Genomic DNA, 17,349 nt, shown 5'->3' with positions numbered 1-17,349 from the left:
GAGAGCTTCAATGACTCAGAAAAGGTGCAGGAGCCTGTCTCTGGATGCCTGCGGAGTGACTGAGGGCAACACACACTCGAACACACTGGTGGTGATGGTGGTTTGTTGTTATTATTAGAATAACTCCCCCGCCCAAGCTGGCCTCCCCTTCTCACCTCAGGCTGGCCCTGGACCTGTGGGATGGACAGCACACCTAGCTGAGCACCCTCAGGATGATAAAGTAAGTTAACTACACCTTTGCTGTCTGAACTCCCCCCCTCCAATTTCCTTGCAAATTGCATCGAGATTTAAATATACAGAGAGAGGACTGCGTTGTTCCTTTTGTCCAGCCCACCTGAGCTGGAACACAAATAAAGACAGGTGCTGCCTGTTGGCTCATACAGGCTGGGAAGCGTGGCAGTGCCAGGGCAATGGGGAGTGCCCCCTGCCCTGGCACTGTCAACAAAACTCTACTCCTTGTAGCTGACTGGAGAGGTGAAACCTGGAAGGTCAGGGTGAGGGGCTGAAGTTAGGGAGAGCTGATTCTCAGGCTCACGCCTGTAATCCTAACACACTGGAGGCGGAGGCTGGAAAATTGAGAGTTCAAAATCACCCGCACCTATGTAATGAGTTCAAGGCCAGCCTGAACTGACAATATACCAAGTCTCAAGATAAAACTAAAACAAAAGAGCCGGGCGGTGGTGGCGCACGCCTTTAATCCCAGCACTCGGGAGGCAGAGGCAGGCGGATCTCTGTGAGTTCGAGACCAGCCTGGTCTACAGAGCTAGTTCCAGGACAGGCTCCAAAGCCACAGAGAAACCCTGTCTCGAAAAACCAAAACCAAAAAAAAAAAAAAAAAAACAAAAAACAAAAAACTAAAACAAAAGGAATGTTCTCTGGCTGGCCCAGGAAGTTCTTCAGGAAGCTTACCGCTCCTGTTTCTCCTTGTCTTGATCTTGCTATAGGTCCTGTCTATTCCTATTATTTCCCCCATGGTCATTCATGGTTTAATGCTAGCTGCTCAAGAACAGCTTGCCCCAGACCAAGCAAAAAGTACCCCTTCCTGCAAAATGCTCTTCCCCACAGTAGGGTACACAGAAAGCTTAGAGGTAATCCCCACCACAGAAACCAATGGGAAAAAAACAAGCTAGACTCTCCCCAGGCTGGCCTGGAACTCACTCTTAGTTGGGGACAGTAAGTTCTCTCAATTCTGCCTGTTCTACCTGACCCTCAGTAAAGGTCAAACACAGCCTCCTACTGGCCCTGCTCCTGAAAACCTTCTCTTTGAGCCCCCTTACACCACACCAAGAGTTGGCACCTTAAAATGCAGGCCAGGTTCTCTCTGTTTCCAGCTGCAGACAGCCTAATTTCTCACCTTGGCAGGAAGGTCCCCGATGGTCGAACCAGCAGCTTCCTCTTCTCACGTACCCTCCCAACCCCGTACTGCGTATTTCTTGTTGTCTCAGGCAGACCAGCAGCTTTCAGTCTTCCTCTCCTCACCCATTCCTTTTCCGAATTGCCTTAATTAGGCTTGGTGAAGTATCCAAGGAAGCCCCCCTCCGTGAGCTTCCCTATCATCCCCCAGGGGGTCGTGATCCTCCTCTAAACTCTGAAAGCACTGGTCAGATCTGGTCTGCCTAACACAGCCTAGCTCACTCAGTCTTCCAGCCTCCTCCACCATGCAGTGTTTCTGAGACAGTCGGTGTCACCAGCACAATAAGTTGGGCCTTTAGTCAATGCTGAGTTAAGGCTCCTTAATTCCCTCTAATAGACCCTGAGCCCATGTGGAGCTACAGCATGAGGGCCCTTTCTCCCTAGGAGCAAGACCTCATCGGGACCTCCCTGATCAATGGGCAAAAGCGTATGCGTGCGTGCGTGCGCGTGTGTGTGTGTGTGTATGTGTGTGTGTTTCCTGGTTGCTTATTTTGTTTTTATTTTTTTCTAAAACAGTCTCAGTTGGACCAGAACTCAAGGTAGACCAGGCTGGCCTAGAACCTGCAATCTTCCTCCTTCCTCTGCCCCTGGGTGCTGGGGTTGCAGGGAAGTGTGTATCACCATGCCCAGGTGTTTGAGATAGTCTCCAGTAGCTCAGGCTAGCCTTGAACTTTTGGTCTTCCTGCCTTTACCTCCCAAGTGATAGAATTAAAAGTGAGCACCATTACACTTGGTTTGTGCATTATGGATCCCAGGACTTCCTGCATAATAGGTAAGCATTCTACCCACTGAGCTCCACCCCCAGCCCACTTCCTTTTCCGGGTGTTTTACTGTGTGTGTGTATCTGTGCACCATATGCATGCAGTGCCCATGGAAGCTGGAGAGGGTGTCAGATCCCTAGGACTGGAGTTATAGACAGTCGTGAGCTGCCGTGAAGAGCAGCCAGTCCTTAGGTGTTGACCATCTCTCCAGTCCCCTGGTCTTCTTCGAGGATTTTAGTTATTTTTGTTTTTCAATTATTTGTGTGAGTGTGCAGGTGAGTGCAGGGACCCACAATGGCCTGGGCCTGAAGAGGCCATTAGACAGATGCCTTGGAACCAGAGTTACAGGCACTTGGGAGCCCACAGATGTGGAAACAGGGACAAAAGGGTCCTCTGCAAGGGCAGTCAACACTCTTAAGCTCCCAACCTTCTCTCCAGCCCTAAATTGCATTTGTGGATGTGTGGTCAGAAGATAATTTGGGAAAACTGGTTCTCTCCTTCTACCATACAGGTCCCAGGAATTGAATTCAGGTTGTCAGGCTTGGCAACAAGTGCCTTTACCTGCTGAGCCATCTTGCTGGACCACACCCCAGCCCTCTTAAGAACAGTGCAGGGGGTGGGGTGGTCTTATGCATGCTAGGCATCTACCTTATCCCTTTTATTTTGGTTTTTGAGAGTTGCTCTTGCTATGACTATGTAGTTCTGATCGGCCTGGAACTCACTATATAGACCAGGTTAGCCTTGAACAGAGATCCATCTGCCTCTGCCTCCTGAATACTGGGATTATATTCATGAGCCCCTCCCATCCAGCTCTGGGCCCTTAGAATCAGAAAACAACAGAGAAGGTAGGGGCACAGTGATAAAGATGGAAAAGTGGGACTCTAGCTCCAAGCCCAAATGATCTACAGATTATCTCATAAGCATTTCCCTAAGGGTGCTCTGTTGATTGTGAGCTCCGAGACATCACTTAGGACATTTAATTTAGAACTGATGTTTGCAGCAGTACAGGTGACGGAGGGCTACGGATTATGATTCCAGCTCTTCCCACCCCTGAACAATAAATGTCTAGAATTCCTGGAGCTGGGCAACCTATGTCTATCACATTATAAATCAGGACAGTGAATTGATCAACTAATCTGGAGCAGAAGCTAAGACTCGAAACCAGGCCTACAGAATTCCACTCCGGCATTATCTTAATCCAATTTTACAACTTTCAGACCTAGCCCTGAGAAAACAGCAAGTCAAGGGCAGGGCAAGGGCATGGGGAGCAGCACTGAGAGGAATGAGTCTGAGGGTCCGCCCAGGTGACAAGATCTGGGGAGGTCAGCAAGCCAGGGGGCCACCCTTCTGAATTCAAGGCACCAAAGAAAACAGGTCTGGGTGCCAGACCGAAGTAACCTGAGAAAGGGAGTTGGTTTTGGCCAGGGGACCTTCCTAAGGCCATTTATGGCTCTGTTCTAACTACCCTAGGCCACTGTGGAGGTCAGAGGACAGACCAAAGGAGTCAGCTCTCTTCCTTCACCAGGTGTGTTCTAGGGACCAAACTCAGGCCATCAGGCTTGGTGGCAAGTTCTTTGCCCTGAACCATCTTGCTGCCCTGATGAAGAAACTTATTACAGAACTGGGGGTTCAGTTCAGTGGTAGAACATGTGCTTAGTGTGCACATGTAGGGAACACTAGGTGCTGCCCCAAGCATCAAACCAAATATAACCAATGTCAGGCTGCGCTTCAGGTCTGTGGTGAAGGTAACGCTCCCTGCACAGGCAGAGGTCAGGGAAGCTCACCCCTTCCCCGAGGTCATTAGCCAAAGCCAGCAGCTGCACCCTGGGGACATTTACTACCCTCACTTGTTTTCTCATGACTAGAAGTGGGGACTGTTGAGAGAGCTACTCTCTCTGTGCCCAGAAGTGAATTCTCCAGTGTGCAACCTTCTACCTTGCTTGGCTACCTACTGAGTTCCAGGACTGTCTGGGCTACAATGGGAGACCCCGTTTCAAAACAAACAAACCGACCCAAAGGTAAGCCTTTTGCACCTGTAATCCCAGCATTTAAGAGATGGCAATAGGAGGATCAAGAGTTCACAGCTCCAAGAGTCAAGTTTCAAGGCCACCCTGGGTTAACTGAAACCCCCTCTCAAGACAAACACCAGAAACCGCCCCAGCCCATCCACTATCACAGCGGCAGTCCCTTTCTGACATTTTCCAAAGCCCGGATGTGCAAAGGTCAACCTAGGAGGCCTTTTCTGATTCTGGCCTTCACGGGAGCCCCTTTAAAATGCTCTCAGCCATTTGGTAATGTTTCAGTAAAGCTGTGGCAGTTGCAAATGTTCCTATTCTATCCAGGGTGGCCAGGCACTCCCAAGGGCAAAAGCTGAGCATGCCAAGACGAGGGACATCCGGTCAGGTGGCACCCACTCCATGGGGCTGCTGCTTTACACTCAGCTTTATTGGTCTCCACGGCAAACTGCTCAGGAGATCACACCTCGTTCACCTCAGCATCCACAGACCTTCGCAGGAGGCCCCTGCTCAGGGCATGTAGGGTGATTACTTATTAAATGACGTACTGCCTAGCAGGAGGTGACCCTCTAGACACTCACAGGCTGCTCTTCCAGGACACACAGGAAGCAGTCTGTCACAACCTCTGGTAAAGCAAAGGGAAGCCACATTTGTTAAAACTCCCAGAAACAGCAGCAACAACACAAATGGTCAATAAACATATGAAAAGATAACTTAGCCTCACTTGTTTATTGGGAAATGACAATTAGAATCATAATAAGAGACCGCTTTCCTACCCACTGCATTAGCAGAGCATGGTGAGGAGCTAGCTGGGGTGTGAGTCAGAATCAGTGTGGCCCCTTTCCTAGCAATCTGACATATTTTATAAAACACAAAATGCACACCACTCCTTCCACTCAGGATTCTCTCTAGGGTGTGGTGTTATGAAAACACAGAAGCAAGCTAAGCCTAGCATGCATGCAGATCCTGCTTTAATCCCCAGCACCTAGGAAGTGAAGGCAGAAAGGGCTGAAGTTTAACTCATCTTCAACTACATACCAGGTCTGAGGCCAGCCTGAGCTACCCAAGACCTTCCTCACACATATCAAGGACCTTTTACTACCACAGCATCATGCCTGGACAGCAAAATACTGTGACACAAATGGCCAGAAGGGAGTCTGATTTAAAAAAAAAAAAAGTCACAGTGCCAGGTGGTGTGGCGTACTCCTTTAATCCCAGCACGTAGGAGGCAGAGGCAAGTGGATCTCTGTGAGTTCGAGGCCAGCCTGGTCTACAGAGCAAGTTCCAGGACAGGCTTCAAAGCTACAGAGAAATTATCTCGAAAAACCAAACAAACAAAACAAAAAAGAAAGAAAAAACATCATGGCAATTCACAGCGAAAATAGAATAGTAATCATGTGGCTAAACTGGCCACCTTATTGGAAGTGAAAACCCAAAGTGTAAAGTGAAACTACAGAATGGTGCCACTCATAAACACAGACCTAGGAGGAGTGTTAGATTCTTAGACACACACACACAGAACAGCTGTGACACGCATCCACCAAACAGCATCAAAGACCTCTAAAAATATTTTGTTATCTATATGTGTGTGTTTTTTGGAGACAGCATCTTACACTGTAGCACAGCTAGCCTGGAGTTCACTAGACAAGGCATTCTGACTGAACCTGTGGTCATCCCCCTGCCTCTGCCTCCTGAGTATCACTCTGATCTCAGTGTGTGCTATTATGCCCAGCTCTAAAGCATATTAAAAGAATTAAAATTGTGTGTGTGAGAGTCTTGTAAAATAAGAATGTGCTTGTGTAATACGTACTTTGTTGTTGATGATTTTTTTTTACCAAGTCCTATCTTAGAAACTAATAAAAGTAGGTATCAGAAAGATGGCTCAGCTGGAACATCTGCTAGTTAAACCCAATGAGCTAAACCTGGGGCGTGTGGAAGGGTGGGAGAACAGATTCCACAAAGGTGTTCAACCTCTACATGTACCTCATATGTAAATTTACAATATATATAGCATACACAAGTACATATATAATAATTTGCCTGGTGAGGTGGTACCTGCCTTTAATCTGAGCATTTAGGGGGCAGAAGCAGGAGGATCTCTGTGAGTTCAAGGCTAGCCTGGTCTACATAGAAAGACAGTGTCTCAAAATAACAACAGTAACTAAGCTCCTAAAAGAGCCTTAAAGGTTGTATGTTCTTTATTAATCATATACTTCTGTGTTTAGTATTCTGTCTTCATGCAGCCCATTTCAGGCAAGTCTGTGCATTGGGATAGCTTGGTGCTGAAGTCTGAAAAACCACAGGTGAAAACCACTACAGCCAGCATTTGCACAAAGCCTCCTAAGGCCTAGGAACAAAGCCCTCCCTCCCCTTCAGGAATGTGATGGTTTTACTCCTGGCTGGACAGCCTAGGGTGGGGGCAGGGTGCACCTAAGGGCAGGAAGGGGTGGGGAGACCACATTTTGTTACTACCACGATGCAATATTATCTGATAAGCCTGAGGATGCCTGAGCCAGAGCCCTACCTTCAAACTGGAATTCTGGGCTATACCAGATACCCTAGCACCTGGAATATGGGAGGCCTGCCTTGAAGTGAGTTAGGATCGCCAGGGTGAAAATGTTAGTGAGTCCTAACATCCACCATGGAGGTCACAGGGTTGAAACAATGGGAAACAGCCAGAACCTGTATATGTGATGGGGCATTGAGGAGCTGCCATGCGCCCTGTAGCAGGGCTCAGTCATTTATTACAGCAGGGCCAGCAGACAGAAGACAGCAGCCTTCCGCTTTCTGGCAGGAAGTCCCATTCAGAGATGAAGGAAATGGCCGTTTTCCTCATCACCTATTTCAAGTTTATTTCATTTGTGCAATGTAAGTTATGTATTTATTTTTTAAAAGACAGGTCTCACCTGCTATGTAGACCAGGGCTAGCCTTTGAATTCAGAGATCCAGCAGCCTTGACCTCCTGAACGCTGGGAAGAAGGCACACGCCATCTTCGGGACTTTATCTTGGGCAGGTGAAAAGTATGATCTCCCCCAGTGGCTGAGATGTGACTGACAAAGGTGGAGAAAGGGGAAACAGGCTGCGAAAGGAGCTTCTTATTTGTGTGCGCACTGAGACTGAAGCCAAGGCCTCTAGCTTGCTAGGCAAGTGCTTTCCCATTGGGCTACATCACTAGGCCTAGGAAGGGGGCTTTTAGGGTAAAAAAAAGCCTCCGAGGTGGTGCAGAAGCATGTGGGAGCTAGCGGAGACTCCCAGCAGCACAGGCCAGCCCTTCAGGCTTGCACCACACATTTCCATTCCTGACAAATCCTGGGAACCTTGGAGATGAAGTAATGGCTTTCAGAATGCTTCCTGCCCTCCTCCCTGAAGTCCAGTTCATCCTCTAAAGTCCAAAGCTGCCTCCTGCTGATGAATCTCGGTCTGAGGCCTGTTCAGAGCCCTGTACTTCCTTTTTGTTTTGTTTTGCTCTTTTAAGACAGGGTTTCTCTGCAGCTTTGGAGCCTGTCCTGGAACTCACTCATTCTGTAGGTCAAGGTTGGCCTCGAACTCACAGAGATCCACCTGTCTCTGCCTCCTGAGTGCTGGGATTGAAGGTGTGCGCCACCACTGCCTGGCTGGTCACTGAGCTCATGGGACTCAAACTGTCTGAGAAGTTTGAAAGCATGGATGACAATGACATCCCATCCATGTAGAAAACGTTTGAAGGTGGCAGTGCCTGGGAAGCATGTGCAGTTGTGGCAGTAGAGGCATGGAGGGTGTGGGTGTGATCAGGAGTGGGAGGGCAGGGAATTCAATCCATGAAAGCTTTTCTAGTGAATCTTATGCTAGGGAAATGAAAGTAGGTTCTGAGGTACACACGAGTGATCCTAGTACTTTGGAAGATCAGGAATTCAAGGTCAGCCTTAGCTACATAGCAAAAAAAAAAAAAAACCAAAAACAACCCCCACCCCAAACCAAGAAATGCAGGTAAGTGGTAGGTGGGTCAAGAAGGGGACCTGAGAATACCTGAGCAAAGGAGGACAAAATATACTGCGGAGAAATGCAGGAAGCATAAACTTCAAAGGCATCAAGAAGGCCCAGGGAAGCAGTATCAGAAGAAAAGGTCAAAGGCTGAGGAGCTAAGGTTAGCCTTAGAAGGAGGTGGGGAGGGTGGAGAGCTAGCTCAGCAGTCATGAGCACTTGTTCTTTTTTTTTTAGATTTATTTATTTATTTATTTATTTATTTATTTATTTATTTAGTATACAGTATCTGCCTGCATGTCAGAAGAGGGCACTATATCTCATCATAGATGGTTATGAGCCACCACGTGGTTGCTGGGAATTGAACTCAGGACCTCTGGAAGAGCAGTCAGTGCTCTTAACCTCTGAGCCATCTCTCCAGCCCAAGCACTTGTTCTTGAAGAAGGCCCTGGTCCGGTTCCCAACACCCACATGGTGCCTTACAACTCTTATAGCTATCCATAACTCCAGTTCCAGGGGATCCCACACTCTCCTCTGACCTCTGTGGGCACCAAGCACACATATGATACACAGACACATATGTAGGCAAAGCAGTCATACACATTAAATAAATCTTAAATATATATAAAATATATATAAAGAAAGTGGGCCCGATAGTTTCTGCTCTGTAGTTTGGAAAGCTACCTGTGTTTTACCAGCAGCTAGTCCTCCCTTGTCCCCTAGCTAGCAGAGATTGGGAACCCTAAACTTTAATTGCCTTCTGGCCTCACTCCTCTCCTGTCCTGGAGGCTTGTGACCAGTCAAGGATCAAGGCACGTGAAGTTACAACTCAAAAAGATCTGTAGACCTAGTCACACTACAGGTCACAGTTCATTTTATTGCGAGGAAGTATATTTTGTTCTGGGGTCTCCATACTGCAAGTCACAGGCACCTCCAATATTTCAAACTCAATCAATGTTTTCCACTTTTCTGTTATCGCTTAAAGACCAACGGCATCTGTGTTGGGTGGGGTGAGAAAGCAAATGCTCAGATCTAGCAGAGACTAGAAAAGCTTTTGATAACTGCTAATTGCTGAAGTAGGTGACAGATACATGCATATACAGAGATATTGACATAGATATAGAGATATGTATGTGTTATAGATAGATATCTGGCATGTATTATATAACAGATTTCCCATTCCACTTTTATGCATATTAACAAATGTTCCTAATTTTTTAATTTTCTGAGACAGGGTCTTTCTATGTAGCCCTGGCTGGCCTGGAACACCCTGGGTAGACAGAGCTGACCTTGAACTCAGAGAAACCCATTGTCCTTTGCCTCTTGAGTGCTGGGATTAAAGACATGCACCACCACACTTGGCCAGTGTTCCTAACTTTTTTTTTTATTAGACTATTCTGTTTCAAGACAGGTTTTTGTTAGGAGCCAATTTCCTCCTAAAATCATTGCAGGAACCATCACCCTGGGGAGTCTACAGAGAACCCCACACCCATAATTGTGTTAGGAATAGTTCTATTGACAGAGCCTACCCCACACCCAAATTGGCTGATGGAGAGCTATCTGTTAGCGGAACCCACCCCACATTCCAAACTATCTAGGGAACTAGGTGTGCCAACTTGTGACTTCTTGGCCTACAGTGACCTGACCGAAGATAACCTCCTGGCTACGTGACCAACATGAACCACGTGGCAAGAGCTCAGACCCCTGTGCCCATCCCCCAACTCCTTACCATATATAAAGCTGTCCCCATCTCTAATAAACGGAGGCTCTGACAAATGTAGCATGGCCTTCTTCTTCTCTCCTAGCCCATTTATCTTCCAGATAGTGCCTCTCCAGGACCCTGGAATAACTGAACTGCCAGACGGTGACTAACCCTAGACGAGGTAACCTGTCAAGGCAATCGACAGGTTTTTTTGTTTTTTTTGGTGGAGTATTAGTTTGGGATGTTTTACATTTGTTTATGCTATGGAACATCTGTTTAACGATACAAAGTTGTGTTGCATTCTTTTATGCTGCATTTGTTTAACTCTGTGAAGCTGTGTTATTCTGCCTGTCTAAAACACTTGATTGGTCTAATGAAGAGCTGAATAGCCAATAGCTAGGCAGGAGAAAGGATAGGTGGGACTGTCAGGCAGAGAGAATGAATAGGAGGAGAAATCTGGGGAGAGAGGATAGAGGAGCAAGAGAAGGAGAGGAGGAGCCAGTCATCCAGCTACACCGCAAGCCACTGAGTAAGAAGGAAAGAAAGGTATATAGGATAAAGATAAACGCCCAGAGGCAAAAGGCAGACATTATAAATTAAGAAGTCAGCAAAAAACAAGCCAAGCTAAAACCAGGCATTTATAATTAAGAATAAGCCTCTGTTTATGATTTACTTGTGAGCTGGGTGGCGCTCTCCCCAAAAGAGCAAAGAGTAAAAAGCCAAAAGAGTAAAATACCAAGAACTACAAAGGTTTCACTGCGTTAACAGTCCTGGCTGCCACTGTGGAGCTCACTCTGTAGTCCAGGCTGGCCTCAAACTTACAGAGATCCACTTGCCTCTCTCCCCCGAGTTTCGGGCATGCGCTGCCCCCACCTGGCTCCTAACTTATTATTTTTGTTTTTTGGGTGACTGGGGCTTGCTGGGTGTGTATGTGTAGGTGGGGCAGAGCTTGAACTATGTGGTGACATACAGACCAGGCTGGCTTCAAACATGTATCTTCCTTCTTCAATCTCTCAAATACTGAGATTATAGGTGGGTGCCATCATACCTACCTTACATGTTCTGAGTTTAAATTTCAAAACTGTTACCTCTGTTTATTTGGTGTGTGTGTGTGTGTGTGTGTGTGTGTGTGTACACACCTGTGTGGAGGATGGAGTTGGTTCTTCTCTGTGGGAGTTCTGGAGACTAAACTCAAGTTGTCAGCCTCAGTGACGAGTTCCCTTACTGACTGGGGCCAACTTGACCACACAAATCTTTTAAAATTTTAGCAGAAACTTAAAATTGTTAAAAAATGGATCTTCATTTCCTAGGAGTAGGAAAACCCCTTCTAACTGTGCCTCGGGCTGACCTCCATGTGCTGATTGACAGAGGAGACCCCAAGTCACCACTTCAGCACCTCTGACTGGGGGCTCAGGAACAGAAGCACGGCACACACAGCCCGAGGGCCAAAGTCCCAGGAGAAGAGAGACAACAGTCACTTCCTGACAGTGCACCCCAAGCTCGGTACTCAGGGCTATAGGTGCCCCTCTCAGACCTTGGCCAGGCTGCCCTTTCTCCACTCCTTCAGAAGGATGACTTCTGCCTTCCTGGATCCCAAAGGGACTAGAAACAAAGCAGCCAGAACCAACTACATCCCCTCCCCCTTGTTTGGAATTTTCTCTAGGGCCAGCCAGCACACATGGTCAGATAGCCTGAGGTCAAGACCCTGTTTCCTCTCCCTCCCCGTGGGAGTGGCCCCCACAACCCACCCTTCCCACAGCTGATCTTCAAGGATTGATGGCTGCTTAGGTCTTTATCTGCCTTCCCACCTCCTTCCCTTTGCAGTCCTGGGCTGCTTCCAGCTTCCTCCTAGATCCCACAGAGGGTTCTTGGGAAAAGTACCAGCTCCCTCAGGCTTGACCAGTGTGAGGCATGCCCCCACTGTCTAGGGAAACCAGCTCTCCTAGACACACTTTCTCTCCTGGTCTCCTGTAGCCCCTCTCAGGCCCACAGCTGCAGCTCTGTTCTCATTGGCCCACAACCTTGGTAATTTCTGCACACAGAATGCTAAGACGCTGTGCCTCTGCCATCTACTGAGCAGACTCCACAGACTTTGCCTTGCTTTCACCTCGAAATCTGCAGCCCAAAGTCCAGCTTCCAGCTCCTTGGCACTGAACTCTGAAGTTTTTTGTTTGTTTGTTTGGTTGGTTTTTCGAGACAGGATTTCTCTGGGTAACAGTCCTAGCTGTCCTGGAATTTGCTCTGTAGACCAAGCTGGCTTTGAACTCACTGAGATCTGCCGGTCTCTGCTTTCCAAGTGCTGGGATTAAAGGTGTGCACCACCACCGCCCAGTTCAACTCTGAACTTTTGATCCCAACAACTAGTCCTACCAGAGCAAACGGCACAGTCATCACCTTGTGCCCAGGCCAGACCTGACAGTGTCCTTGTCATTGCTGTAGCAGCTCTCTGGCCTGTCCGTCGACATGCCCTGGATCCCACTGTCCTGTCTCCCCTGCTGTCACCTGCACCCGAGTCTTTTCTCTCCTTGAACACTGTCCATACCTAGACAGTCTGAGCAGGAAATGCCACCGAGGCCTTACTGAGCCTTCAATCCATTCTTCTCACACATCAGAGCATCAACTCCACATGGGCAGCAGCACCACAGGCATGCGCCACCTCCCCCACAGCTAGCACCCCAAAAGGACTGTGAGAGGACAAATGAACCACCTAGCCTAGCAGTAGGAGTCTGGGAATTCTAGGAGTTAACCCTAGCGGAAAGTCTCAGCCATAGCCTGACAAGAGTTCCAGAGGGCAACTAGAACTGAATTCCGGTTTGCGGCTCTCACACCTGGTACCGAGGACAGAAGGCATCTCACCTCCCTTTTCCATCGTGCCAGCCACTCGTCCCGTTTCCGTTTGCTGATGTAGTAGGGGTCCCCTGCCTGGAAGGTGAGTCTTGGCATGGGTCGCTGACGGAGGCTGGACTCCCAGCCCAAACCACCCCGCAGTCGGCCCCGGGAGCCCTAGGACAGAAGATAAACAGGCATTATAAGGTGGGCACAGACACCCCTGAGGGTTTGCCCCTCGTGGAGGGGAAACTGAGACGGGTCACTCATCCCAAACAGAGGGGTTGTTGACCCCAGAGTACTGAGGAGGGACTCGAAGTTGGTAGGGACACAAGAACAAGACAGTGGGGGAAGTGCTTGATCTCCGGAGGGGGATGAGCTGGCTGCCTGGCTAGGGGACTTCCAACCTCCACCCCCACTTCCTCTCCTTCTCACAAAAGGACACCAAAGAAGGGGCAGGGACCCACCCTCGGGCCCCCCTCACACACACTCGCCACAGTCCGTCAGAGAGGTGGCTTTCTTCTAGAAACAGGATCCAGAGCCCCTGGGGGTGAGGAAAACACTTGCCTCCGTTTTCATGGATTCGATGTTGGTCTGCTTCTGTTCTTTGCCTGTGGAAAGGGAAGGACAAGGGGACTGTCACAGGGGTGGCTTGGAGGAGCCTGGGGGCCTCCTAGCATTTGTCCATTCCTGTGTCAGCCATGCTGGCTCCAAGGACACAGAACAATGTCTGATCCAGGTCCCAGACCCAAGAACATAGGAGTAAGAGAAAAGCCGGGGGGCATGGTTTCTGGCCCATGAACCCTGCTCTTAAGCACACAGAATGAGTTTCGAAGCAGCCCCCCTCCGCTGCTGGCCTCCAGCCCCCCTCCGCTGCTGGCCTCCAGCCCCCCTTCAAAGCGAGGAGCAGAAGGGTGAAGAGGCAGAGGAGGGTTTGAGCTGAAGAAGCCAGGCTGTTCACTTCTTTGTGTGAGGTAGGAAAAGGTGCCCAGACGTGGCCAATGGGCCAGCTGGACTGGACCCCGGTGGCGCAGCCCTATCTTTCGTAAGATAAACTGTAAACAGTTCCAAATAGTATTAACATGTAAACTGTCCTCCACTCCTGGCCCACTCTCAGATCATCAAGAGCAGTCTGGATTCGAACTGCCTCAGTGTGACCCCCCTAATCTCTGCTGTTTCCTCGCCAGTGTTCTAAAGGTTGGAGTGAGCACTGGTGTGGAGCAGGGTTTGGCATACAGTAGGAGCTCAATATGTGTCATGTCAGCATGTCCCCGCCCCAAGGAACTCATTCTTCCCTGTAGCACACATTTCTCTGTTCTTCTGGATTTTCTCAAAGTTCTGGCCTGGGCACTGATTCCAGTTCCAAGGAGGGACATCTGGGCTGGGAGCAGCAGTCCCCACAGCGCCATCTTTAGGAAGGACTCTGGGCCCGACATGAGGGCTGCTACATCTTTCCGCTTCTGCCTGCCCGCCCCGCTCCTCTCCCAGCCAGCCCCCTCTGCAGCCAGCTGTACGGTTTTTCCCAGCAAATAGGGAGAATTCTGCTGCCTTTCACTTAGGTGCCTGAATGTCTTTTTTTTTTCTGAGGCTGAGAAAATACAGGGCTTAGGCCCAGAGCAGGAAGGTCACTAAGGTTGGCTCATGTAGCGTGGTGTGTAAGGGGAGGGGGTACGGAGACAAAGAGCCCCAAACGGAAAAAACAGCCCCTCCTGCATCGCCTAGCACAGGAGCGGAAACCACCCGCAGCAGCATTTACGGCTCTGAATTTTTAGCCTGGACGTTTCCCTCTTGTCACCAGACATGACCTGGGGTTCCTCTCTGCACCTGCCCTGAACACCCCACCCCGGCAGCCACGTGTGCCTGGCTTCCATCTACGGTGGTGGGAGGGAGTCAGGGAGGGCAGAGGCCCTGCGGGACACCCCATGGGTGTGGACCCCGTGGGAGGTAGGTGTGGCGCTGGGCCTCGTGGAAGCGCTGCGTGGGAGGAGCGTGGTGGCTGTCACCCACGTGTGACAGGGTACGTGGTTGTCCTTTTAAGTCACGTCTCACCTGTCACGACTCCGTCTCTTCCTCCAAGGTCTCTCTCCCACCGCCCACTTTCCACAGTGCTCGCCCTCAGGCCTGCCCTGGGCCTCCCACCTCTGGGGCCAGCCCCTCCTTCAGACCTCGCTGCTCGGCCCAGGACCCAAGCTGCCAGGAGGGGGCGCCTGCTCTGGATCGCAGTCCACACTCCTGCTGAGGCTGCAACAGCTGCAGCAGCCATGAAACAAGCGGCTGAGGGTGGTGAGTGAGGTCCCCAAGCTGACCCACGCTGTTGTACTATCTACTGACCCTAAGAGTTTTCTGAATACCCACCACCACCACACTCAGTGGCTTTTGGTTACGTTTACCAGGAGTGATTTGTTTATTAGAATACAAGAAAATCAGAGCTGAAAAGATGGATTTGAGTTTTCTGAATGTTTCACACGAGGAAACTGAGGCCTGGTGAGCAGATCTATAATCTGATTTCAGGGCTCCTGACTCCCAGGTGCACTACCACCGTTATTCTTTGTTTCCTTTGCCAGGCTTCCAGCCCACAAGGTCTTCCGAATGGAGACTTCCTGAAACAGTTTCTAAATGGCTTCTTTCTGGAATTTTCTCCCCGACAGACTGCGCATGCCCACGTGAGAGAGCGTCCTCTCAGTCACACGCAGGCGCAGGGGCGCACTCTCTTCCTCTCTCCAGCCCGGCCGGCAGATTGGCTGTCATAGAATGCTGGGCGGTCCCACTCTCTGAGGGCTCCCTCTGTCTGCTCCTGCCTGGCACAGACCCAGATTCCCAGAGCCAGGTGGCTGCGTGCCTTCCAGAGTGGCCCTGGAGGAGAAGAACATGGCCCCAAGAAACCCCAGGTCCTGGGGACAGGGGAGGTCAGGAGCTTCAAGTACTACCCAGCAAGGACCACCAAATTCTCTTTACAATGAAACAATATCCCGGTGAAAGGGCAGATGCCAGAGTTAATATAAGCACGGTTACTAGCCCATATTTCTCTCCATGCTCAGTCTCAGCAGAGTGGCCTTATGCTGACCCTCACCCACTCCTCTGTGACAGGCTTCCTGTATCTCAGTCTGGCTTCCGATGCTCAGTAGCTGAGGATGACCTTGAACTTCTGATCCTTTTGCTTCCACATACCAAGTTCTGAGACTACAAGCACATGCTTGTACACCTGGCTTCCCTACGTTCTTCCCCATAAGAAAAGCAGAGACAATAAAGTCTTCCTCACATGGCACAGGCTGCCATCAGACAGCGTGAGGATGTCGAAGGTGGAGCTACAGTCTGTATCCTGGCTTCCCAGGTACTATAGACACAGCTAGCCTGTGGACCACCCAGCAGTTGAGGGCAGAGCTGTATCCTGGCTTCCCAGGTACTATAGACACAGCTAGCCTGTGGACCACCCAGCAGTTGAGGGCAGAGCTGTATCCTGGCTTCCCAGGTACTATAGACACAGCTAGCCTGTGGACCACCCAGAAGTTGAGGGCAGAGCACACTGTGCAGTATAGGCAGGCACCATGGCTTTCCAGGAAGGATAGGAGGAAATCTCTGTTGCCAGATGTTTGATTACACTGTGTAAAGATAGTTACTGTGACTGGTTTAGTAAAAAGCTAAATGGTCAATAGCTAGGCAGGAGGTATAGCAGGGACTTCTGGACAGAGAGAACTCTGGGAAGAAGAAAGGCGGAGTCGCCAGCCAGGCACAGAGGGAGCAAGACATGCAGGAGGAGAGGTAAAAGCCACGAGCCAGCACACAGACGAATAGAAATGGGTTCGCTTAAGTTATAAGAGCCAGTTAGAAACAAGCCTAAGCTAAAGGCTGAGCTTTCATAATTAATAAGTCTCCATTGTCATTTTTTTGTGAGTTGGTGGCCCAAAGAAAAATCTGCCTACAACTCTCTGAAGAGTCTTGGAAGGAGGGGAACTATGTCTGAGTCTCTTCATTCCTCATCTGAGGTCTTCAGCTGGGCATACACTATCAGCTGACTGCTGGGGCAGAGACCAGAGTCTCTAGGAGGCCACTGCACACCTCTCTTGGAATTCTAGAGTCAAGAGTGAGTGCCCCAAGTCAAATGGAAGTTGAGACCTTGGATGTCTGTGCCTACCATGATTGGACTTGCCTGTAACTTCCCAATCCAGCCTATCAACCCTTTGACGTTTCTTTACCTCTTAGACGGAGGCATTTGCTACCTCCCTCCATCTCTGCGGTCATCTCCTTTCATCTCTGTGGATTCATTTTGCTTATCAGAGCTGACTGCTTCCTCCCCATGCCTGCAGCAGCCCCCTAACTTCTCACCCCACTTCCCAGACCTTTCAAACTGCTGGGGAGTCTACAAGGAAAGTCATCTTTTCCAAGCAGCCTGTCAGGTCCAGCCCTAAGAAGACAGCTAGGAAAACCTGGCTTGGCCACTTGCCACCCACTCCCTGCCACATCCTTCCCCCTGGCTCTCTCCCATCCAGTCTGGTGGCTTCTGTTCGGCTTCTATGCCCTGCTCTCTCCACCTTGGAACCAGTCTGTTCTCACTGTCTTCTCTCCCCAGCCCTCCTGTGGTGGGCTCCAGCACACCCAATTATGAGAGAATAGCTCAGGTCCTGATGTCCTAGCTCTTCACGGTACTGTTCTTACTCGAGGAGCACTGTCTGC

At 49.7% G+C, this 17,349-nt stretch overlaps 1 protein-coding gene across 6 annotated transcripts in view; it reads right to left on the bottom strand.

Moving 5' to 3' along the window:
• The window catches only part of Dnmt3a (DNA methyltransferase 3 alpha), a 137,214-nt gene that overhangs the window by 27,789 nt on the left and 92,076 nt on the right, over nt 1-17,349 (bottom strand). For all 6 annotated transcript variants that reach the window (XM_026785965.1, XM_026785968.1, XM_026785969.1 and 3 more), the window contains 2 exons: nt 13,246-13,289; nt 12,709-12,855 (listed from right to left, as the gene is read on the bottom strand). In XM_026785965.1, the coding sequence (XP_026641766.1) occupies nt 12,709-12,855; nt 13,246-13,289 (191 nt within the window). The remainder of the gene's footprint in view (nt 1-12,708; nt 12,856-13,245; nt 13,290-17,349) is intronic.

The sequence above is a fragment of the Microtus ochrogaster genome, linkage group LG3 (assembly GCF_000317375.1).
Source record: "Microtus ochrogaster isolate Prairie Vole_2 linkage group LG3, MicOch1.0, whole genome shotgun sequence".
NCBI lineage: Eukaryota > Metazoa > Chordata > Mammalia > Rodentia > Cricetidae > Microtus > Microtus ochrogaster.
Note: the sequence above shows the minus strand (reverse complement) of the source record. Positions and strands in the feature narration are given on the sequence as shown.